This window comes from Lytechinus pictus, chromosome 3 (assembly GCF_037042905.1).
Source record: "Lytechinus pictus isolate F3 Inbred chromosome 3, Lp3.0, whole genome shotgun sequence".
NCBI lineage: Eukaryota > Metazoa > Echinodermata > Echinoidea > Temnopleuroida > Toxopneustidae > Lytechinus > Lytechinus pictus.
In genome coordinates, this window is record NC_087247.1 from 38,533,156 (window position 1) to 38,557,386 (window position 24,231).

The window sequence follows — 24,231 nt, forward strand, 5'->3', positions numbered from 1 at the left end:
CACGGCGACCAGTCCTTGGTTGATGGAGAAACCGATATCCAGCGGGAACAAACTCTTGCAGTACTGCAGAGTCGTTCTCAGTCAACCAAGTCTCCGTGAGCGTAACTAAATCAGCTTTACTTTCGTTGACAAAGTCATTGATCGCAATTGTTTTGTTACGAACAGAGCGCACATTGATGGAGCAAAGTTGAAGACAGTCTAATTGTGATGAAGTTCTGCTTGATGTTTGCTTTGCATGTTGAAGACTATTCCTTTTCCTTCCTCCTCGAGTTCCCCGCCTGATTTTCCTGTGCAACGTCTTCTGAATTCCATATGATGTGATTGCTTGGCATACATGATGTGGAAGAGGTGCGACAAAGTCTCTCCATAGACAGAGTTCAGTTGGAGTGTACTTGAAGACAGCATCGGGATGATCATGAAGACGTCTTGTAGCATGTAGAGTGTCATCGTGTAGCTTGTCTGGGCCGGGGTTAGGCTGGACATCGCCGGCATGAAGCAGTTCCAACTGAAAGGAGGCATTGCTGTTTACACTATATGGGATCCTCCTTTTAAGAAAATGTTTTCTAGTGAAAAGTTCACAACCCAAAGGATGTACAATGGTATGTCCACTGCAGTCCACAAAGTCAATAGCACTAGCAGAGTGGCACAGAAGGATGAATAGTCCCAGATGAACAGCCTGCATTGTGGTTTATTTCAGTCTAGGCATTCAAGTTCATTGAAGTAAACAATGCACAATAGCTACACAGTAAAGGTATAGTGATGCATAGAGGTGCATACATACAACATGGATGTTTACATACTATGTAAAGCATAGACAACCACCAAAAAAGTAACTTCGAAAATACACATGAAATCATCAAATAATAAACTTGCAAATTACCCAGCTGATGCCATGCAACTTACATATTCACTTAGTAACAATATAAAAGATCATATGCAACAGAATAAAGTAATTAAGAGCTCCTAACTGGAGAGCCGCAAAAGCATGTGCACATGCTCATGCGCTCATCCACATCAAAGCCAATCAAAAATAACTGAGAAGCTTCCTGTGGAAATTACAACAGGAGTATTTTGGAAGATCAACTACTAATTACCAAGTACCAAGCCAAGAAACTCTTTTGCAATATAGTTGCCCTTCTACCACTTAGAACTGACAAGCTCCATAAGCAACCTGGAGTTAGAGTCATGACTGCCTATCGAAAGTCTTCAAATTTATTACGTTCCTTACTACAATCTTCATGTATTTTGCGCATCGAGATATAAACTTTCAACGGGTCTGGATAAGTAGGCATTTAAAATTTTCTACAGTATGCATGGCTAGAATATAGAAAAGAGTGACAAATTTACTTTTCACCCTAGGCCGAACTCAACTTTCCAAAGTACATTGAACCCATTACCAAAGGGGAAGCCACAGTTGATGATGCACATAAACTGTGGAGGAATATTGAACCTCATCTCAAGAAAGCTCTTCAGACCATCTACCTCAGAGAAGTCTCCAGGTAAAATTTAAAATAAAACTGCAAAAATATATGTTTTTTATGTTTCTTAATTGTTAACCAGAGTTTACCTCTTAAAGAGGATTACATATTGTTAGAATTGGTAGATTTTTGACATTATGTTGATAGTGATAAAATTCTCCCTGTAAATAACTCAAAGGCTATAAAGCAGAGATGGGGTTTACAGCTTCCCATATTTTTTTGTCTAAATTCTTGTATTTATTTTGATATTATTTATTAACCTCAACCTCCTCGATGCACAGTGGGAGAAATAACCGCATAGAGATGAATTCTTAAATCTTGGGCACCATTGCATGAAAGTTGTCACCCTATTACAATTTCAGTAAAAAAGCTTGGTTCTGATTTGATAAAAAGCATAGGTTACAGATAACAATGACAATTTGCCCATATCAACAATTTTTGGTACAAATATAAAATTATCTCTTAGCTTATCAATTACTCTAAAAACATGATCGCAAAATGAATTCTTGAAAATATGTAATATAAGATATTGGTATTACAATGGATGTCATGGGTAGGGTATTTGCAAAGCTTAAGTCTTTGCATGTTATACTCAATACTCGGATCATGTAGTTATTTTGTAAGTAAATAAATCTTTGTGCTAAATTGATTTATTTGTGAATCTTCTCAGTGCACAGTGGGAGAAATATCAGCAGGAAGTATCTGGTCAGGCTTGCCTTCCCAACATGCTCTCTGCCCGAGCCCATGTCGAGCTACCATTCTACTCTAAGTTTCTTTTAATAGCAGCATACCTTGCCTCCTATAATCCTGCCAGGACGGATAGGCGTTTCTTTGCAAAGCATCATGGGAAAATCAAGAAGACTGCAAGGATATCCAAGAAGAAGGAGGTGATTTCAGCTATCATTTCCTTTTATTGGTTACTTTTTGGAAATTACTGGCAAGTCATAACAGATTAGGCTTGCATAATCTGTAGGCATATAGCTTAACTTCCAAATGAGAAATAAGAAACATTGTATGACCATGTACAATCTGTCGTACAAGAACTTAAAACAATTAATATGTCTGTAGGAATTCATCGAGTTGTTAATCTACTGGCACACTTTCATAAATTTACCCTTTAAGAAATGAATAGGTGCATATTTGAATTATTTCATCAAAGAACTCTTTATATTTATATAATGATTACGTTGATTACATACAGACCAGCAACCAGTTACTGGGTCCCAAGGCATTCCCTCTAGACAGACTAATGGCTATCTTCTATAGTGTTGTAGATGCAAGGGTCGCACCATCTGCAAATATCTTCTCTCAGGTAAATATATAGATTTTACTTTGTGTCTCTGTAATGTCAATGGCAGTTCCTTAACATGAAAGATTTTGTGAAATTAAAAATCCACCCAACAAGAAGTTGATCTGGAAATAACCAAACAAGCATAATGCTGAAAATTTTCATCAAAATCAGGTTTAAAATATAACAATATAAATGTCGCTTAATTTTCACATAATTGTGTATGCACAAAACTGTGACATGCAAATGAGCCAATAACGTCACGCTCTCACTGTTTCTTTTGCATGAAATGTGAATTATTGAATGAATTATACAATATTTCATTTTTTTTCAGATTTGACAACAAGCAACTCTTCATTAATTCACAATAAATTACAACAATCACAATTCTACGGAGGAATCAAAATTTTGTTTCAGATTGCTTCGAAGAATTTTGAAAAGAATATCTAACAAATTATTCAATAAAATACTAAAGAAATAGTGGGTGGGTGCTATTTCTTATACTTGCATGCTGACCAGGATGTGCATATAACTGTTTTGTGAAATGAAGCAAAACTTCAAAATATCTTAACTTTCTTTTCTTATTTTGTTTTTATTAATTTTTCAGCATTAAGCTTTTTGGATATTTTCCCTTTTATTCAAACCAAGTTTCTGTGTGTGTGGACATATGATTTCAGGAATCTTCCCCAAACTTGGTTTATGTATGGTATGCATATTTTAGGGATGATCTAAATAGATTTTTGAGTCACAAACTCAAAGGTCACATAGGTTGGTAGAAGCTAAAAATATGTTGTTCTCATGACAAAGAACCGTCTGATGGTTCAACTTCAAACATGGCTCATATATGCATACGTGCTAATTTAGTGATTAGTATTTTGGATCATGAGGTTAAAGGTCATGGGGGTCATTATATACACTAAAATATCTCATTCTTGCAATAACTAGAACAGTAGTTGGAGTTTGAAAGATCATCATCAATATTGGTTCATATATACAGATATGCAAGTGAGGGTCATCTGATTAGATTTTGGGGTCACAAGGTCAAAGCTCACAGGTCATTATTGACATTATTGGACAATTTTAGAAGTTTGTGCTTATTTATTTTTGGTCTGGCAATAGCATTGGCATAAATTTGACTGCATGCAGTGGAAAATTCATGTATTTACACTTGAAAATTTTCCTTGCTTTTCCTTACCAAAATACATTTCATATTGTTTTGGGAAGTGAATTTAAATGAATGAGAGAAATATAAGTAATAAAAGACTGATACATGCATAATGCTATGATTGAGGAGTAATGAGCAAAAAAAAAAATATTTGTTCAAGAATTTCATCCCTTGAAGAATGTCCCCATTCCTTTAGATATTTCTCCCAAAGTCTCAACCCTTTTTTCATTTTTATTTTACTGTAGATCTCTTCTTTAGTGACCTTGCAACTTCTATCCCATGTTGGACATGATGATCAGCTAGATGTTCCAAAGTATAAATGCACAGTCTCTCTGGACTTCATCAGGTCTATAGCAAGGTATGTATGTCTCTTTTTTAGATAAAAAGATTTTTGTAAATTCTCTGATAATTTTAAGATAAAGCCACTTTGTGAAAATATTCATATGATCAAGAAAATATGATTGTCTATTTTTACTGTCAGGCAGTGGCTTTCCTGGAAAATCTTATCAGGAGAGGTAAAAATTTTCTTACTAAAAAAAGGTCAAATATTACCACCACTACAGGTGCAATTTTCTTTAATTTTTTTTTTAAGGTTATCAATTTTTTGGGGGGAGGGGGGGGGGGGCGCTCCACACCCTCTAAACACTTCCTTACAGTAATCTATTGCTGTCTGGTTCTAAAGAGAAGAGAAAATGAATAGTGGTTGTCACTGAATTCATGATATTTACATAGTGAAATGATCATAAATTAGCCTTAAGAACAGACATAATGAAGCTTTTTGACGTACACTCAAGTGGCCAACAAACTTTCGCCATGCACTCAAGTGCATGTCAGAGTAAAATGATGATTTGGATTTTTGTTTTAAAGGAAAATGAGCATGTGCTTCATGAACTTGTGAGCTGGAACTTCATTAATATGCATATGCAACAGAAAAAAAAACAAATGTTGATACACTATCCTTCTTGTGGTACTAGTTTACCTTATCACTCATTTATTTTTCAGAACCATTTAAAGATAATGAATACCCTAGTAACATACCTGGCAAATGTCTAATTTTCATGGCAGACCTCATTTTCAGTTGAATATCCTCTTTGTATTTCTACAGGACAGTGAATTTTGACATCATAAGATACCTGTACGACTTTGTATGAAGAAGTCTACTTGACCCTCCTGGTATACGTGAGTCTATGAAGAAATGTTGGAAGTGTGTGTTGGTGTTGGATGGATGACTGTCTGACTTGGGTACATTGCTAAAGATCATGTTATGGAAAAGAAGTAACTACCTTAGATTGCCTAAACCCATTCTTAAACAGTTCACCTTGATATTTTGCTATAATTTGTTTGTTTTGAAGGTAATAAAATTGCCAGAAAGGCAAACATTTTGTGTATTTTAGGTGCCTTATTCACTGGTTAATAATGAAGTTGATGATTTGATAATCAAGACTTGTAAGTAAAGTGTGTAATCGTCAAAAGCAATGTAATTGATACATTTTTAGTTTTGAAAGAATATTTGATAAATATTTTCTTGTCTTTTCAATTTTCCGATTAGTTGGCAATTAGTTTGGTTTTCTAATAATTAGTCCATGAAAGTTAATGGGAGGATATTATTAAAAAAGACATTCTTCATACAGAGAGTAAAATGTATTAACTGATCAAATGTTTGTCCATTTGGTTTCAACTCTTGTGGGATTTCAAAGGGGCTTTCTAACCTCCCGTTGTTTGTGTCTTTGTTGAAAATGGTGAATTTAAATGGATACATGCTAGGCCTAATCAGAATTACTGTTAAAAGCTGCTTGAAGTTGTTTAAAATTTCATAATAAAGAAATGGATGACTTTTAAAATGCAATGGACAAGATGCCTTTTGAAGGCTAATGGACTATAGCAGCAAGATAAGCTCATGCAATCTTCATTTTATCTGTCTAATATTGAATAGTTGTCTAATAGTTGTCACAAAGGTAGTTTGCATATTACACAATCATTACAACACCTATGGTACAACTTTATTTTACATATTTTTTAGTGTGACTTGGGCATTATTTTACCTGATCAGGGTCAACAAGGCTTTAAATTTTCATTTTCACACTTCATAGTTTGGTTTTGAACAGTGGTATTTTTAGAATATCTCTGATTGTCATGTATGTATATTAGGTCAAAATATTTTTTGATACATGAGGCTTACTATCTTATTATGATATTGTATATGGAGAATAAAAGAAATGAATTTTTGATAATGAAAATGTCTTCCATTTCCAAAGCATCTTCCCACTCTTTCTATTGGAATATGGAGCTGTTTCAGCTTTACTTAAATTATCAAAGGTTGAAGTGCTAACATTATATATCTATTGTCAATATATTTAGTGCAAAGTGTCTCCTATTCCTCATTCTGAATGAGATTATGAGAAGATCTTTCACACTTTTAAGCCATGAAAAACTTTTAGCTAGCATTTTGGCTCCTCATATTTCAGTATTATATAAAGTTTAGTTGTGCAAAGCTTGTTAAAAAGCTCTCAATTTTTTTCTATGTTGATTTTTGATTGACTATCTTTCTGGTATCTCGCCAAGTGTTGTACCACCATATCCATTGTAGAGTGAACATTCACCTTATCATTCTCTGAAAATGAGTGAACTTTCAACGTACCCTAAGAAATTATCTAAAAAAACAAAATGTTCAAGTTTCAAATTATTAATGATCCTTCCAAAACCTCAAAAGGGCGTACAAGGGTGCAATACAATGGTTTATTTACAATTTGTCTAATTGCCAATTCGTCCACACTCCATTATGTCTAATAATCAGTTGGTCCAATAGCCATTTAGTTGGTCTAATTCGATAAGTGTTAATTGGGCGAAATTAATGAAAAGAAAATGGGTATGAGACCAACTTGTTATTAGATGAAATGGTCATAGATGAACTGGTGATTAGACGAAGTGATGATTGGACCAAATGGTTATTGACCAAATGGTTGTTAGACGAAATGTTGATTGACAGAATGACATGAGACTGAATGAAAGTAGACCATGTGGTGAGTGGACGAGTAGGCAGTAGATGAATTGGCAATTTACCAATACAATGAATACATAAAACTAAGATGTCGACCTTAGGTTCGCGAAAGAGCCTCCTGTGATGATCTAGAGACACTTGCACAACTTGTAGCTCCTGTCTGACATTTTTTGATTGGGTCAAGTTTTTTCATCAAGTTTTGTGAGCACTTTGTCAAAAGCAGATTCAACCAGCTTGATTAGGATAAATACCATGATTTCAAGCGTAATTTTCACAATGCTCTAGACAAGGCTGAGATTCGAAGATCGCTGCAACTGAGCTTGAGCCTGAGGCAAAGCTGTAGTAGCTTTATCATTATCCAACAATGAGCTTGCAATGGATAGCTTTTTTTGAAGAGTGGACTTATTAGTTAAAAACAGTTGACTCATGAATAAAATAACATACTTAATCATGGCAACAGGTGTCAATTTGGAGCACTGTGACAAAATCGTGCATCAGAATTTGACATTTTTTAATATACTCGGTAAATAAGCATAATTCATACAGGAAATCTGCATAAAACATGGGTTCAACCGATGGTTTTAAAAACCACCTTTGTGGGTGAATTCCCACTGTTCACACTCCCTAGATTCAGAGAATTTGAATTGGCGCTCATTGTCAGTCATAAGGAAATCGGGAATACCAAATTCCTGAAATGAATGACTGTGTGGGCACGCCCCTGGGAACGATTTCTTTTACTGAGGGTGCTGATGTAAATTTGAAAAAAAAAGCTTTTCACTCCGAATTGGAGGTCAAATAATCGGTCTCGAGAAATTTGAAAAGCAAAAAAAAATATTTCACTACAAAATGAAGCCCAGTTTGGTTACATTTTTTTATATTTACACATCTTCCAGAATACTTGGGGGTGCTGCCTATGGAGAATAATAGACTCAGCACCCCCAAGGAAATTTTTGTGCCATTTCAGGCCCAAGGCCATGTGTCTGTGCTGTTGAGTCTGGAATTGTTTGTCCCTCTGCAAACTTTTAGAAACCAGTAGTAGAGTACTACAGTAGGAAATTTTTTTCAGCTCATCCGGCCCGATTGGCGAGATGAGCTTAACCCATGGTGTGGCGTCCGTCGTCTGTCATCTGTCGTCCGTCCACAATTTCAAAATGATTCTTCTTCGCTATTTCAAGTCCGATTTAAATTCTGTTTGCTTTATATGATAGCACTAGGTGGGGGATTCAAAATTTCTACACAGAATTTTGAAACTCATTAAATATGCTAATTTAAGCGCATTTTTCAAAATTCACAAAAAATGCTTCGTCTTTATTTGTCGACCGATTTTGATTTTTTTGCTTCCATCTGGTAGAGCTTCATGAGGTTCACCAAACTTCTACACAGAATTTTGAAATTTTGACTAGAAAATTATTTATGCTAATTTATACAAAATTAATTCATAAATCACAAAAATTCCTTTCCCCCTTGTTGATCAATTACAATTTAAACATATAATTTTGAAACTCATTAAATATGCTAATTTATGCATATTTTTCAAAACTCGCAAAAAATACTTATTTATTTGTTGACTGATTTTGATTTTTTTCGTTCCAACTGAGAGCTACATGAGGTTTACTAAGGTTTTACACAGAATTTAGAAATAATTACCAAAATACCAACCCATCGATGTTTGTGTCTTGAAACTGATTATTACATGTATTTACAATGATAACCTCAGAGGGAAAAAATGAAATAAAGAGAATAAAATTAAGTGAAAATCTAATTTCGATTAAACTCAAGCACATATCTCGATGAATGGGCATCCCTGGGCACTTCAAATGAGTTGGGTTTTGGTGGAAAAAACATGCTCATTCAAATCAAGATTAATCTCTGCTAATGATCCAAAAATATGAAATTAATACTAAAAGTTAATGAGAATTTATAAAAAAAGGGACATAAATAACCTATATTTTAGTGAGTCTTGGCGAAACATATATGGTTTCAATTGTTAAAATAAAGATAATTCAGTTTTAACAACTGCACAGGCTCATGATAATTAGCTTTATAATGTGCAATCCCAGTTCATTTGCTTGTTTGCAAATAGTTACTCCACTGAATGAGGATTGCTTTGGACAGCCAAGGACAGCAGCTTTGAAGCCTGTACATTACATAGTGACATGTCTGTCGCTTCCAGTTAAATTGCAATAAGCGACACTGTCGGTTCTTAAACTACTGTGTTGAGCTGAGTAACACAAAGATTAGCGATCAATTGCTGAATAGACTGACAAATCAAGATCAATGTTACACACGCATTTAGTTGAAAATTCTGACCTGGAACCAATCAGAAGTGTCCTTTTATATTTGCTATTCATCGCTAAGCTTTGTGTTACTGGGTCCTGATCGTAAAAACATTGGCTGAATATCTAGTGCTGGTAACTCCTAGGTTTGACTGGCATCAATAAAAAATGATGCATAATTCCTAGGGGTCAGTAGGGGTGTCTAACAAGTGGCTGCTGCATTATACACACTTTGTTTATCATAAAGTTTAGATGGTAGTGGTAGTCTGTATGTCGATCTCCAAAATCAAAAGCTTCATGTTTAAATTTTAATACAACTGGCATTAACTGACCATGGCATGATAATATAAAAGTCATATTCAATATCAATGTCATCAACAGCTATATATTACCTTTCCTTTGACATTCAGAAAAGTGCAAATAGTATCTTTAATCAAGTATTTTTTTGCAGGACTCAAAGATCTTGTGTTTGACTATCAAATGCAGTTTTGCGATTTCTGTATGGACAGAATTACACTTCTGTAAAAGAAATTGTTAGCTTATCATTGTGTCAAAGTTTTTTTAAATATTAATCTGAGAAAATATTATTGGTTTTAATTACTGATTGTGCTTCATTTACAAATTAGAAATAAAGGGAAGGTATTTTTTCAAGAAATATAAACTGTGGTTGTCTGTATTTGTTTCTCAAACATATTAGTAGTTGAATGCTGATCAATGAGTTCTATTCAGATTATTTTACTTGATATGAAAAGTTGTCGACAGAATTGTCTTGACGAGCAAGCAAGCAACGCACAAATTTTTCTCACTTTCCAAAATGTCACGATAGCGTCAAGTAAAGGAACCAAATGCCTCCCAGAAATCTGCCAAAACAAAAAATAGAAAATAGATGCCCCCTCTTCTGGTGACCCCTCCCCAATGAGCGATGACCCCTCTACGGTCTCCACCCTCTGCACCATAACCTTATACCATTTGGCTCACTGTTTAATGAACCCTATAAAATGAGCAAAACAATAGGTTCACTGAACTACATCTTAATCTATTGTTCTGAGATTTGAGATTGTTAGAGTGTGTCATCATGTAATTTCTGAAGTGTGTCATGTATTATGTGAGTTATTGTAGTCCTTCCTGCTCCTTTAGATTAAGGGTGTGTTCAATGTCGATTTTCAAATTTAATCAGCAACATGAATCATGATTGAAAACTCAATTCCAAAACACCAAACACAAACACGATCAGCGGTGCACCGTTCAGTGTCGAAAATATAAAGCCGTTTATATGTTGATGGTCTTTAAATTTCCTGCTTTCGTTAGCGCAGCTTTAGTGCTCAGTTTGACCCATCACAAGAAACGCCACTTCTGACACCTGTTTGTGTAGGCTTTCACTGCGAGAGCAAATTTAAAGACGTTTCAAAATGCAATTGTGTTCAATGTCGCAAATTTGAGCTGATCGCGTTTACAAACGCATCTTTTTTGACGTTTAAATTTTCCTCCGAATCGTGATTTGAAAGACGTTTACTTTTACGACCGGGAATAGTGGACATTGAACATGTACACCCTTTGTTTCTCATTAAAACTGCGTTTTGTAATCACGTTTTCAATCATGATCCATGTTGCCGTTTAAATTTTGAAACCGACATTAAACATGACACCCTTAGACACAAAATGTCAAAGCCAAGGTTGTATCTTTAAAGAGGAAGTTCACCCTGATGATAAGTTAGTTTTAATAAAAGCAGAAAAACAGTGAAGAATGAGATTTGATGAGAATCCATCACAGCATATGAGAAAATTATCTAATCTTAATTTATTTTTGTGACGTCATGTGCTACCAGCTCCTTCATTCATTATGTAATATAAATTCCATAACTTCAATTTTTTTAATGAAACATGATACAGAGGATATGGAATGTCTGATGATATATTTTGTACTGCACAAATAAAATCACTTCCAAATTCTAGAGGAAACAGCATTTTAGGGAATTTATATCACACAACATATACAGTGCGTCCCAGAAAAAACGAAACCGAGATTTATCGATGATTTTTCATAATTTAATCACAAATACTATAGACAAGTGACCTACCATTGTAAAGCTTAGAATCTCCTCTTTCATCTGAAATTACTTAGATTATTTCTCATTCACGCGTGAGTGAGCAAAAAACAATTTGAAGAGGGGATACCAAAAAGTCACTTGGCGGGCTGTATCTGGGTTTCAAATAGAAAACCACATTTTAAAAAAGTTCAATATCTGCTCTTTAATTTGATACCTCAATTACAGAAAATGGTCAAAAAATAACAAAGTTCTGGTTATTTGAAATAAAGCTTGAATTCCAATAATTTCATAAAATGAAGAGGTTTTACAGGCTAGCGTTCCGAGTCACTTGACACTCCGTTTTGTTGACGATCAGCCATGCATTAAGTCTTTTGTTAACCGTGCGATAGCTTCTGTCGGAAACCGGTGAAAACTCGTTTATTTAATGAAATTATGGAAATACAAGCATTGTTTCGAGGGAACAGAACTTTTTTACTTCTTGACCATTTTCTGTGATTAAGGTATCAAATAAAAGAGCAGATATTGAACTTTTTAGGCATGAGATTTTTTTTAGAATTTCAGATACCCCCGCCAAATGAGTTTTTGGTATCCTTTCTTCAAATTGTTTTTGCTCACTCGTGCGTGAATGAGGATTAATCTAAGTAATTTCAGATGAAAGAGGAGATTCTAAGCTTTACAATGGTAGGTCACTTGTCTATTGTATTTGTGATTAAGTTATGATAAATCATCGATAAATCTCGGTTTCGTTTTTTCTGGGACGCACTGTACAGTTGAGACACATGACAAACCACATACAAAATTATGTTCCTATTCATCCCATCACTATTTTTATTCATCCAATTTTGTGGTAAATTGACAATCTGCTTTCTCTTAAATTCGTTATTTACCATGTTTAAAATAATTTCATTGGAATAACATTTATTTATTTCATATATTGGCATTTTGAATTTCTCTTTCTGTCAAAGATTTGTTGAAATTTGTAAAGAATATTGTTCAGGTCTTTTCTCCCTTAATCCAATCAGTCGTGTTATCATGGAGAAAGTTGGTTATTTTTTTAATGTAGACTGGTGTTTAAATGAACCATTGTACTGACCCATTGAAGAAAGGGCATTTCATTACCCCTTGGGTTTCAAATGTCTTTTCATAAAAAAATATATCCCCCTTTCTTTCCTAAAACCATGTGAATTACTGTGATAAGATTTGACATTTGCCTCTTCGCAGCTAGCAAAGAAGTCAGGTCTTACATGTGTTTGCTCCAAGCTTTAAGTCAACAACACGATGTGGAATTTAATAATAAGTCTCAATTGCATTTGGGAATAATATGAATGAATCGTGCTCTGTGACTCACTCTTGTCACTTCTATAGGATTCTAGTGGGACAAAGGTCTTCTTTCACTCGATCAGAAAAAAAATAGTGCTAAATCTGGAGGAGAGGGTAATACTAGTTTAGGTTGAGCCCTTGCTTAACAATCATCAGTTGGGAGGCTCCTCTGGACACTATTTTACTGGTTTTACGTGTCTCCAGTACCTGTTATTGTAAGGTAATGATTTCATTTTTTTGCACAAATAATGAACTTGTGAAATTGTTATGTTATGAAATATTATTTTGATATTATGCTGATTAAAAATACCCATAGTCTTGAGATTTCTTTGATTTCTTCTAGAGTAGATTACATTAATTAAGGGGTATGATGTCATGTTTGTACCCGGTGTACAGTCCAAAAGGTATCTTCAAATTAATTTGAATATAGAAATTTTAATATACATTAGGGTAATTAGATTTAATTTGAATGTGATCTTGAGACAAAGAAAGAGAGGGAGAGAGAGAGAGAGAGAGAGAGAATAAGAAACAAAACCTTGATATGCTTGTAAACTGATTTTTTTTAATAAAAAAGTGTTCACCAGCTCAAAGGAAACTGGTTCTAAAAACCAAGTCCCAGCTATCTTTGATTTCAAACAAACTTCCATGCATAAAGAGTTTTAGTGTGTACATGAAGTTTAGTAGACATACAATATGTGGTTTTGCACCCGTTTTCCTAAATAAAATGATCATAACAATCATTTACCTGTCACTCTTGTCATATTTTCTACCTGTTACTTCAACCCTAATGCTTACATGAATAACACAAAAAGTTTTATGGTGCAGGTTATTTGTTTAGAAAGAAAAGAAGCCTTCAAATGAATAAGCAATTTAATTTTCCTCTTGGCTGCTCATGCACAGTGCCAACAGGAAAAGGAAATAGCACCTCTCTAACTCTTTCCGTCGTCGAACAGTCTCCATCAGATGTCCATTTTTGTCTTGGTAGCTGTATTTGTTCATGTGTTTATATAAAATGTTCCAATGTCCTGTCATGACTTTAATGACTGTCTTAAACACAGACAGACTTTTACAAAAACTCAATTTACTCTGTCTATGGACTGATTTTCAATTTTATTCTTCCGCTTTCCACCATAACTGGGATAATTGTTACTAAAAATACATTTGAAATCTTTATCCATTTGCTACTTGGATATAGGACAGTTCATAATCATTTGTTAAAATATGTTTTCTGTGAGATGCCATAAATAATGAAATAAAGGAGGGATATAGAGTATACAAGTTTTGAAGTATTGACTAGTTAAGTATCCTTTGAACATTTCTATATGCTGATAAAAGCTAGAAAATAATTCAAAAGCATATTTGTTTCCTTGGTGAAAAAAAAGTCTTCTGTCACAGCTTCAAAGTTATAACAATAAATTGAAATGTTTTGTACACAGCCTCTCACAGTTCACAGAACCTGTATGTAGGAAGTTATCTATGCAATGAGTCATGTCAAAGAATATGATTGGTGGAAAGTCCATCATATAAGGAATGGTTTGATCCATTATTTTGGGAGGGGTGAATACTGCTATTTATTTCCAAGGAAAGTGTCCTTGCTCATCTGAATAGCAGAAAGATAACGATACAGATAAATAGATTAGGGAGGGAAGAGAGCAGGGACAAGAGGGAAAGGGAGGGGGGTAAACAACTTGAAAGAAATAGATGGAGAGAGAAAGAGATACAATTAGTGAAAGAGGGCGAGAGAGGGGGTGGGTGATACTTGGTATTGAGTTTTAAAAACCAATGAAATTGCATGTGGATGGGCAAAAAGTGTGAAAAAGAAATGGGAGAAATTGAAGGGATAGATGGATGGTTAGGGAGAGAAAGATTGGTAAGAACAGGTTTAATAATGAAGTATCAGAGAGCTGAAAATAAACTGAAAAGAAGGATGAATAGGTGGATTGGGTCAAACAGGAAAAACCAGATAACAGAGCTACAATATGTAAATACCGGTCATTAAACCACAGTGACAAACAGAATTGACAACCAATTGCCACAATTTCTGGTTCTTTGTCTAGTACATTCATTCTCTTCATTTTTCTATCAACTATCTTTGACACTGACAGTTGATTGATATCCAGGAAAGGGAAATGCAATCAGGTTGTTTAATGGTGGCATATAAATACAGGCTAGACAGCTTATGGTACGTCATGCATGAAGCTGGTATCTACTCGTCACCCTTGTGCAATCCTGTCTTCCCCCCTCCATGTGGAATGAGCTAATCTGTCTGAGCGATTGAGGTAGCAGGAATTAGGTCTGTGCTTCATCAGGATAAGACCAGGGTTTGCAACCGAGGGGGATGGATCCATTGGAAGCTGAGGTGCTTGGAGACTGGGTCAACTGAAATAGGATCATTTTTCAGACATAGATCCTTAGCTGCTGATGTACAATTTCTTCTACTTGTCCTGAGTGCTGGGGTCGAAGCAAGGACCTGTCAACCTGAGACTGGAGCTTCGTAAAGACCTGTGTCAAGTCTTTGGTTGATGTTATTCCATTGATTACTTTATGGGAAATGACACATGTCTAAAGGACGTAAAGGATTATTTACACCAAGGTATGTTGATTAGTACATTGAGTGATAACTTCATGTTCTTTCGATCATCAAATTTTCAGTTTCGGTTTTATTGTAAGTTTTAGTTGGGGAAAAATAGATATCTTTAACTTTACCTCAGAGACTAGATTTGAATTATGTATATATACGTACTTTTGAAAAAGTATTATATCATATATTTTTAGGTGCATGATGATCAATCTTTGAATGTTTCTTTTTAAACAAGTCAGAGAAGCTAGAGTACAATCATGAAATTAAAAAAAGATTTGAGATACATCAGAGTTAATTTGTTATTAGCTTTTCTTAAACATTGCTATTATTGCTTTTAGAAATAACATTTTGGAAGACATATTTTCTCTGTAGTGATATAAGAAAGTTGAAGTTAACTTCAAATCAATTTATTTATCAATGGATGTTGAACTCGTGTACATGCTTAAATTTATGACATTGTCCATGTTTTTTCACTTCTTCTTTCCCCAGGAAACAAGTTTTAAAAAGGAAGGAAAAGGAATGCTTTAGAGTCACAATTGATGTGTCTTTGGTGGACCTGGGATCGGCTGAGCCAACTCTATTGTAAATGGAATCATAAATAAACATAGGAAGAACATAAAATGCGCAAGGTGTTCCTGAATTTGGTATTATTGTGAAACACAGATACAAGTTGGGATTCTCTTGACTCGCTGATGCAGAGCTTGCCTATTAGAACTTTACAGCTATGGATGGGATCAAGAAACTTGTCTTTATCGGACTTGAGCTGCTGTTCTTTATGAATCTTGCCGCCACCCAGTTGATGCCTTTCACCTTCCCTTGCTCGTACAGCAGCGCATCAGATGAGGGTGGAGACGAGGAAGGGGAAGTTGCTCTTTCCATCAGTATCCATGGAAACCCTAGTCAATACATTCCTCAAGATATATACCAAGGTAAGTTACCTAATATATTTTGAAGGGGAAAATGTGAAGGTGTTCTGAGAAAAAGAGGAAAAATTGAAAAATAGAAGAATGTTGTTGATGTAACTTTATAAATGCCTCAGAGATATGTTTGTGAAAAATACTATGTAGAGTTAATTGAAAAGGAAATTCATAATAAAGCCAATTTATCTTATATCAGGAGGGGAAGAAACCTAACAGGTTTAGTTGGCAGTCACAAGTAAACATGTCTTTTTGGCAATATGTTTTCATTTCTTTGTCTGCAATTGTTTGATTTTTTAAATGTTTTTTTTTTGTGAAGTTCTCTTTGAAGTCATGAAAACGGACTAATTTTAAGTGAAAAAGATGGTAAAGATTTAACTTTTTGTCATGTAAAGTCTATTCAAGTTCTTTAGTTTAAGTGAAATTCCCATTTTCTTCGCTATATTCTCTCACTTCAACCATTTACATGAAATAATAGTCTAACATAGGACAGTGCCCCCTAGATCTACTGAATATCCTTGTGTTAAAGGATTTAATTCATCAAGGTAAGTCCCAAGACATGTCTTGTTTCCAGATACCCAGGAAACCAAAACATGACTAACACATAACATGTCAAACAAGAGGAACTCATCTTAATTTCCACCAAGGGCAGTTGCTCCTTCAGCAGGCATTTTACATGTTTGTCAACCTGTTTTGTCACATAATTGGTAAAAATCAAACAATTGAGTTTCCTGGATGAGGCTAGCTAGCAGTGATTATCATGTTTGCCTGGTGACATACCATTAGTTGCCTGAATAAACAGTGTTATCATTGCTTATTATCGCTCATTTGCAAAATCATTTTTTATTCAATTTTATGGTATGTGTTCCATGTTGCATTATTTATATGCAGAGGTTTAAAGTACACTTTACCTGATGTTGTTAGATTCTTAATGAAACAGTATTAGTTACCAGCATGTTTGACTTCAGGTGTGTTGAGATATTCTACTGATTTAGGCTATTTTGGTAGGACAAGGTCAATCTACTGTATACTCTGATCTTCTGTTTTTCTTGAAATTTATTAAATGTTGCATATTACTTAAATGAAATTTGTTTAAAGAAGCATATCTTAAAAGACCCGTTTTTTGTTATCTCTTTTAAACAGGCCTACATTCATATCATCTGCATGATTTAACCACTTCTTTCTTGTATAAATGAATATGCACTGGTTGTTTTTCTAGAATTATTTGATATAAATTGGTCCATTAATAGACATGAAAGTTTTGCGTTTCTTATAGGCTTTTATAGCACTTTAGCTCAGGAAATGTCAGTTGATGCAACAGATTTTTCGGGGATAAACTGGGTTTTTCCACAAACTCAAGGGTGTGAGGGGTTATCAGAGTGAAAGCTATTAGTTTCTCTATTCAGCCCTGTGAATGTAAACAGTTTGAAGGAGGTGAGGACTGATTGGATGAGAGTTTACAGGTCAAAGGTCAACATAGCTGTCACCTGCTATCTCTGACAAGTGATAATCTGGGGAAAGTTTTTACCTCATAATACCTATTCACGCGGACCTGATCAGAAAAATACCAGATAATTTTTTATGACACTTAATTCTATCCCTATCAGAAAAACAGGCATTTTGCCAGAGTAAAGGTAAGTTTGTGAAAGCCCAAGCATGGATAGATTTACCTGCAAAGTAGCAGACACTTATCAAACTTACAAAATTGAGATATTTCAAAGGAAATTTTCCAAGGTTGCAGGATACATGTGCATTGCAAATGGAAATTGTCGGAGACCTTTTGAGGTAATACAGGAAGAATGTGTATCATTCATCACTCTATGAATGTGAAAGATTTGTTGCATGCTAATAAACTGATAACTTTTTTTGGTTTAGGCAGGTATGAATGCACAGCGCAAATGTGTATGCACATGGTGTATTAATAAGACTTCAACTTAAAAGGTGTCCTTAATGATGATTCAGAAGGATTTTTTTGAAAGTTTTTGAACTCATTACACTTCCATCATCTGATATTTTCTGACAATCTACAAAATATTTTTTTGGCTTATACTCTAGTCAATTGTACTCCCAAAACACCTCTGTGATTTTGTTCAGGTTCTGAGCTTTCATTTTCAGTTAAGTTCAAGTCATCACATGTATCAACAATTTTACCTTACATCCCTTTGAAAATGTTTGTATAGATCTCTGTTTTAAGCTACTTGTGCATAATTACTTTTATTAGTTCAGAGTGTTTTTTTTAAACTGAAATATATAAGACTTTCACTTTAACCACTTTATGTTGATTTTCAACTACCCCCCCCAAGAAAAAAAAATACACAACAAAATCCTGCTTTTATCATTGTACATTACCTCTCATTTTTCTGGGGAAATTAAATCTAAATTTGGTTCATATTTGTGTTAATATCTCCATGATGTAATGTCCATTGGTAACTTTAGCATGTCAACTTCAGTTCTGTTGCAAATAATTACCGTGGCAAGATAAAGTATAAGATTCTAAAGTTTATGAATAAGGGTAAATGGTGAATAATTCAGGCAGGTGGACTTGTGGTTTTGATGTGATGAGAATGGTTTCATTGGATTTAGGCTGACAGTGGCAATGGCTGAAGGGATTATCTAGGCACCATTCTTTCATCAGACTCTCTCAGGTTCATTCATATCATGACATATTTCATAGAGTTCACAGAGAGTATTCACATTTCACCATATCTTTGTGGTTAGTCACTCTCATACTTTCGAACATTATATCGAGCATTACTCTATTGCGTCTTTCTTTCAGGAATTTAATGATAAAAGGCCTGGAGTTGTCATCAGTTTCCATGACAACCTCTCAAGTATGCAAACACACTTTTGGGAGTTTTGGTAGAGCTAAATGCAAGAGGAGAGTAATATAGGATGAATTCAATATGATTAGTGTGATTGTTGAATGTTATCCTAAATAAGAGGTCTTGGTAGCATATAGTTCTTGTTTTCATCATTTCATTAAAAATACAATATTAGCATCTTGCTATATGCTAACTATGATTAGGGAGGGAATGTCTCATTTAGACATACATGTAGAGCATCCCTCCAGATGTGAAAGGATAATTTTTTCAACATTAGATGGATAATCAAGAATCCATGTTCAAAATTATTATTTTTAAAATCTCATTCTCTTACCCTAAAATGGTTGAAGGATGAGTTCTAGGTTTGAAATAACCAGTAAAAATATTTAATATTTGTGAAGCACATAGAGAGTCTTTACTGATTATTGTGTGCTATATAAATTTTAGGTATTGTTGTGGTTATAATTATCAGCATTATTAATACTATAAATAACACCAGTTGAACATAAAGGCATGTGTAAGTTATGAACATCTCTATGCATCAGCCCCCTCCCCATCATCTGTATGACTATTATATCTGGCTTTCATTTTGCATTAAGTGTTGATTTCATAAAGAACCCTGTATGTCTTTTCTTCAATTCTTCCAGTGACACTTTCTAGTAGCAGTGACTTCACCCAAGTCCAGGTTATTGGTCTCTATGAATCCTCTAAGACCCAAGACCTTCCGCAGCTCTCGGCCTTTGGTCTTCTAAGTCCTGCATCATCGGTCTGTACCATGGTCCATCAGTATCACAGTCTAACAGCACAGAGACACAGTACTTTCTTGTGGATGGCACCCCCTGCTGGAACAGGCTGCATCAATTTCATGTGAGTTCACCTGTCAATTTTGCTTGAGAGTATCCTATCAGTTTGTTGTATTTTAGTAGAAGCCTGTTTGGAGTTGCAGGGCATGTTTAGAGAAAGACCTGTTGGTAATGGTAAATTGGGTAACCATTCCAATACACAGGCAGCCTCACCATATTATTGTTGATTTTTTCCCCATTCTTTTGTATTTTGTTTAGAAATTTCAAATGAATGATAATTAAGAATATCCAGTGATAATATTAGTAATATATTAGTTTAATATTGATAGCTTCAACAGTATGTAGTCTATCTTTCATAAGAATATTAGTCCTATATCTTTACATTTACTTTGTATAAGCATTGAAAAATATATTAAGATTTACCATGTTTTAATGAGATTACAGGCATTTTATAAGCCTTGTATATTATTCAGATATTGACTGCAGAGTATAATAGAAGTAGTTTCTTGCTCTTGAATTTTAGTTACATGTAGGTGTACTTTTTTAAATCACACTTCTAACATTTTTTTCTTACTTGAAAGCTATTGATTCCCCTCTTCTGTCAGATCACTTCATTCTCTTGAAATTGTTTTTTTCTTTATTTAATATTTATCACATTACCATTTACAATTAAAGGCTGAAATGATAGGAACTTGGGTGGTTTATGATACAAATTCCAAATCTTGTAAAAATTTGTATTGATCCCTACATATATCTATTTCGCCAATTCTTGCTCAAAGTTCCCATAGAGCAGGTCTGCTGGCACCTGTAAACAGTGTGCTCTTTATTTATTAGATTATAGCAAAATTTAGTTCTCTTTGTTAATCTTTATTTCCACCTTCCTGTCAGTATCATTTACTCTGGCCTGTAAGGAGCAATCACTTCAAACAATTGTGGTTTTGCAGGCTCCAAGCTATTTGCTAACTCAGCCAAGAGCTGTGGTAAATACTGCTTCCTGTTCAATTGTTAGTTTCTAACTGTAAAGTAATGAAGGTGAGGGTCTTATTTTTTTAAGGAAGGTTTATTAAAAAAAAGAGGAAGGGATTCAGAATTCTATTAAAGTATAAGATCTTCAAATTAATTGAATTTGTGGGAACCAAAAAAGAAGAAGCGGGATAATCATCAGTGGACCCATAACATTTGATATTGTTTCAAATTTTGAGAATTTGAAAATATTTTGTTTCATGAAAAAACAAAGAAGAGAGGGGGAGACAGTACGTAGGGCAGGGAAAAAGGGAGGGAGGGAGAGATCGAGTTTGGATGAATCGATCAAAATAAATTATGTTCAATTTCTTATTTGATTTTGATTCAGATTCAAAGTTTATTGATTAACATTTTGAATTCAAATAACAAACCTTAATATTTTCAATTAAAATTGTCAATAGAAATAAGATTTTTATTCTGTTTTTATTTAACATTTCATTGCAAGGACCAAATTTTTTACAAAATGATTCATGAATATCATTTCTTTAAATTCTCAATAAAACAATATGATTTTTCTTGTTTTTATTCTTCAAGGAAACTAGCCTTTCATTGTGATGGGTCAATTTTTTATATAATTTATGAAAATTATTTCATTTATTCTTCTTGACAAGATTAAAAATTCATTGTGAAGTTGAGACTTGAGAAATGACTAAAAATTTTGTGGAAAATTTGATGTCTGGATATTTTCCCTAGGGTTAAGTTGAGGACTGGTGGTACTCACAATAAACTTTGACACAAGGAGAAGAAAACAGATCATAAGATTACCCTTCCTAATTAAAAGTCTCTTCAAAACACCTTATATCCAACCTTGCCTCCAATAAAAGTTTTTGCAGGAAGAATTAAAGAGAAAATATTTTTGAAACAATCCTTCCTCATTTGTTTTGCCCATGCATTAGCTCTGTCTGTATACCATGGCCAAACTGATTTCCTCAGAAAATATTGAATAATCTGGTTAAGAACGTGGTTAATTAGTGACTAGTAGACACTAGACAATGTAACATAAAATATCAAATGGAGAAGAACTGTCTAATCTTCAATTCCCCCAAGCTTTTGGTGTTTCTTCCAGTTTCATTGCACTTTTTAATAACCAAGGTCATCGAGTTGTGGTAAGGGTAGTCAAAAGTTTGAAGTCTCTTTATTTAACAAAATGAGGGGGTATATTTGAAGTACCTCAACAATTTTCAAGAGTACCTTGAGCAACATATTTTTTGCATACCTTTTACAATATTACTTGTGATTCTTTTTTTATGCCGTATGATATTTGTTAGTTTATCCATTCATCATATGAGTAACGTTTTGAATGTTGTTTTAGGCCAGAAAAAAAAGCTGATGAATTCTAAAATTATCGGTAATGAGGTCCCAAAGGAATGCTTGTCTTCTGACATCAATTCAGTGTTTTACATTACATCAAACACTGAAATCTGTATTTTGCAAGATCTTCATCCTTAGTTGAAACATTAGCCAATGATTGACATCATTTGTTATTTGGAGTTTTCCATACTTTTTGCTGCCCTCAGGATGTTTATGTTGCCCCTGACATTTAAGCACACACATTTGTTTTAAATGTTGGCAGCCAGCATTCTCTTTCTCTTTATTTTGTGATTTTTTCCAAGTCATCTCAGACGACATGATTTGAGATGATATCTTTTAGCTCATCTTTGACCTTCATTGTTTGATCCAGACAACTTCCAGATGTTTTTATCTCAATTCATGAATGTTTTGAGGTTGGTTTCTTGTGTTGTTGTTGGAATTTATGCATTTATTTAACTTTAACATGTTGATACTTGGTTGGTTTAGTAATAGAGCAGCCTGAAATATTGAATCAACAAGACCCCTGCCCCCCCCCCAAAAAAAAAAAAGGGAAAAGAAAAGGAAGATAAGAAAATGAGATATGATATTGAAACTTTATTTAATTCAAAGTATGCCTTATTTTATTCTTATGAAAGTTCTTCTCCTCTACACCAAATCATCTTTTTTTATGGGTCCATCACATAAGTTTTGAAACATTTGTGGATCATATCCCTTTTGCTTCACTTAGTTTACCTTACTCTCTTAACATAACTGGCTGATATAAATATAGTGTTTCTTTTTTGTAACAAAATTCTTATTCCCTCCCCTACCTGCTCTCTGTCTCCCATTCTCTTTTCTTTCATCTCTTTTGGTCTTTGTTCTTTTAATACACTTTCCTTTTGGTTACAGGATTTTATATAAAATTGTATTATATTTCCCTTCAAACGATTTATCTTACAGTGTTTATGTCAAAAGAGGGATAACACAATACAGTTTAATGATTAAGGTCATTTTGGCATATTTGCTTGATGATATGAAGCCCTAAATATTTGAACCAATTACCTCCCCTTTCTCCATGTCTCCTTTCTTCAGGGTGACAGCAGTGTCATATCAACATCTTCTCTTCAAGGATGTAATGGCCCTACAGCTATGTGAGACAGGAATGCCTACCCCATCTCCCTTCAGACCACAACTAGGTATGGTATAAACCTCGCTCTTACCGTGTATTTATCTACTAATGCCCAAGTTTGGTGAAGAAACCCTTAATCTAAAATGTTCAGGAGCATTTTAGCAAGCTGAGTCCTAAATGGTAATGGCAATCCTTTGACCATCCTTAGTACAAACAAAGGACAGGGCCAATTGTTGAGGCTTGATTGAACTCCTTTTGCTTTTATTTCATTTTTTCATTCTTGTCTTTATGATGAATTGCAGACTGCCTGTCTCATCTCCTATCGAAGTTTGTTTTGATAAAGGTTCCTCTTATATTACTACTCTTTTTATTTCAAGGATTGCTTTTCAGAATTATAGGTGTCCCCCCCCCCCTTTGATTTGAGATTGTAGGTGGAAAGGAGGATCACAGTCATTAAAGTTCAAGTAGTTCAAATACCACACATATCAGGAGGTTATGTAGTTAGGTAGACCTGGGCCCCGCCTCAAAAAAGTTGCGATTGATCCCATCAACCAAAACTATGGAAAGCCAGCAATGACAACATCTAAAATGCATATTTATTCAAAAGATCTTTAATATGATGTATATTCGTACATTCATTAGTTTTGGGTTTAAAAAAAATAAGTTTGCTTCTTTTTGTTTACATAGGATATTATGCAAATTTCCTGCAGAAAAAAAAAGACATTGATGGATTTCCATACAGTTGAGGTCAATCGTAACTCTTTGTAAGACAGGGCCCAGGAGATCACTGTAATTAAGGCAAAAGGATGCATCTTAATGTGATCAATGTTGTATAAGTAATATACATTTTTAAGTGTATGAATAATTATGGTGTCTGTAAAGTGAAAAAATGTATTTTTTGTTATTATACATACTTATCATATTTTATTTTAAATGCCAGGACAAAAGAGGCAAAATAGCATACTTCTCTAATCTTGTGAACCTGTATGAATGTGTACCTCCATGAAAATGAGTGTTTAAGAATGAGAATATAATAAATAAATCATGGTGTTTTGCTTAGATACATTGATACCATTTACATTATTCAATAATC

At 34.2% G+C, this 24,231-nt stretch overlaps 2 protein-coding genes across 5 annotated transcripts in view; both read left to right on the forward strand.

The window, feature by feature from the left end:
• Positions 1-10,070, forward strand: part of LOC129257296 (origin recognition complex subunit 5-like) — a 28,498-nt gene extending 18,428 nt beyond the window's left edge. For 2 of the 4 annotated variants that reach the window (XM_064096992.1, XM_064096994.1), the window contains exons 6-11: positions 1,360-1,499; positions 2,149-2,365; positions 2,680-2,790; positions 4,177-4,289; positions 5,037-9,585; positions 9,762-10,070. In XM_064096992.1, coding sequence (XP_063953062.1) covers positions 1,360-1,499; positions 2,149-2,365; positions 2,680-2,790; positions 4,177-4,289; positions 5,037-5,082 — 627 coding nt within the window. In that variant the 3' untranslated portion in view covers positions 5,083-9,585; positions 9,762-10,070. Of the gene's footprint in view, positions 1-1,359; positions 1,500-2,148; positions 2,366-2,679; positions 2,791-4,176; positions 4,290-5,036 lie in introns of all 4 variants that reach the window. The other 2 variants (XM_064096995.1, XM_064096993.1) reach the window with 2 other exon arrangements.
• A 2,529-nt stretch (positions 10,071-12,599) lies between these two features.
• Positions 12,600-24,231, forward strand: part of LOC129255639 (reelin-like) — a 55,399-nt gene continuing 43,767 nt past the window's right edge. Inside the window, exons 1-5 of the mRNA XM_064096990.1 lie at positions 12,600-12,793; positions 14,679-15,166; positions 15,644-16,083; positions 19,541-19,760; positions 23,102-23,205. Of these exons, the coding sequence (XP_063953060.1) occupies positions 15,879-16,083; positions 19,541-19,760; positions 23,102-23,205 (529 nt within the window). The 5' untranslated portion in view covers positions 12,600-12,793; positions 14,679-15,166; positions 15,644-15,878. The remainder of the gene's footprint in view (positions 12,794-14,678; positions 15,167-15,643; positions 16,084-19,540; positions 19,761-23,101; positions 23,206-24,231) is intronic.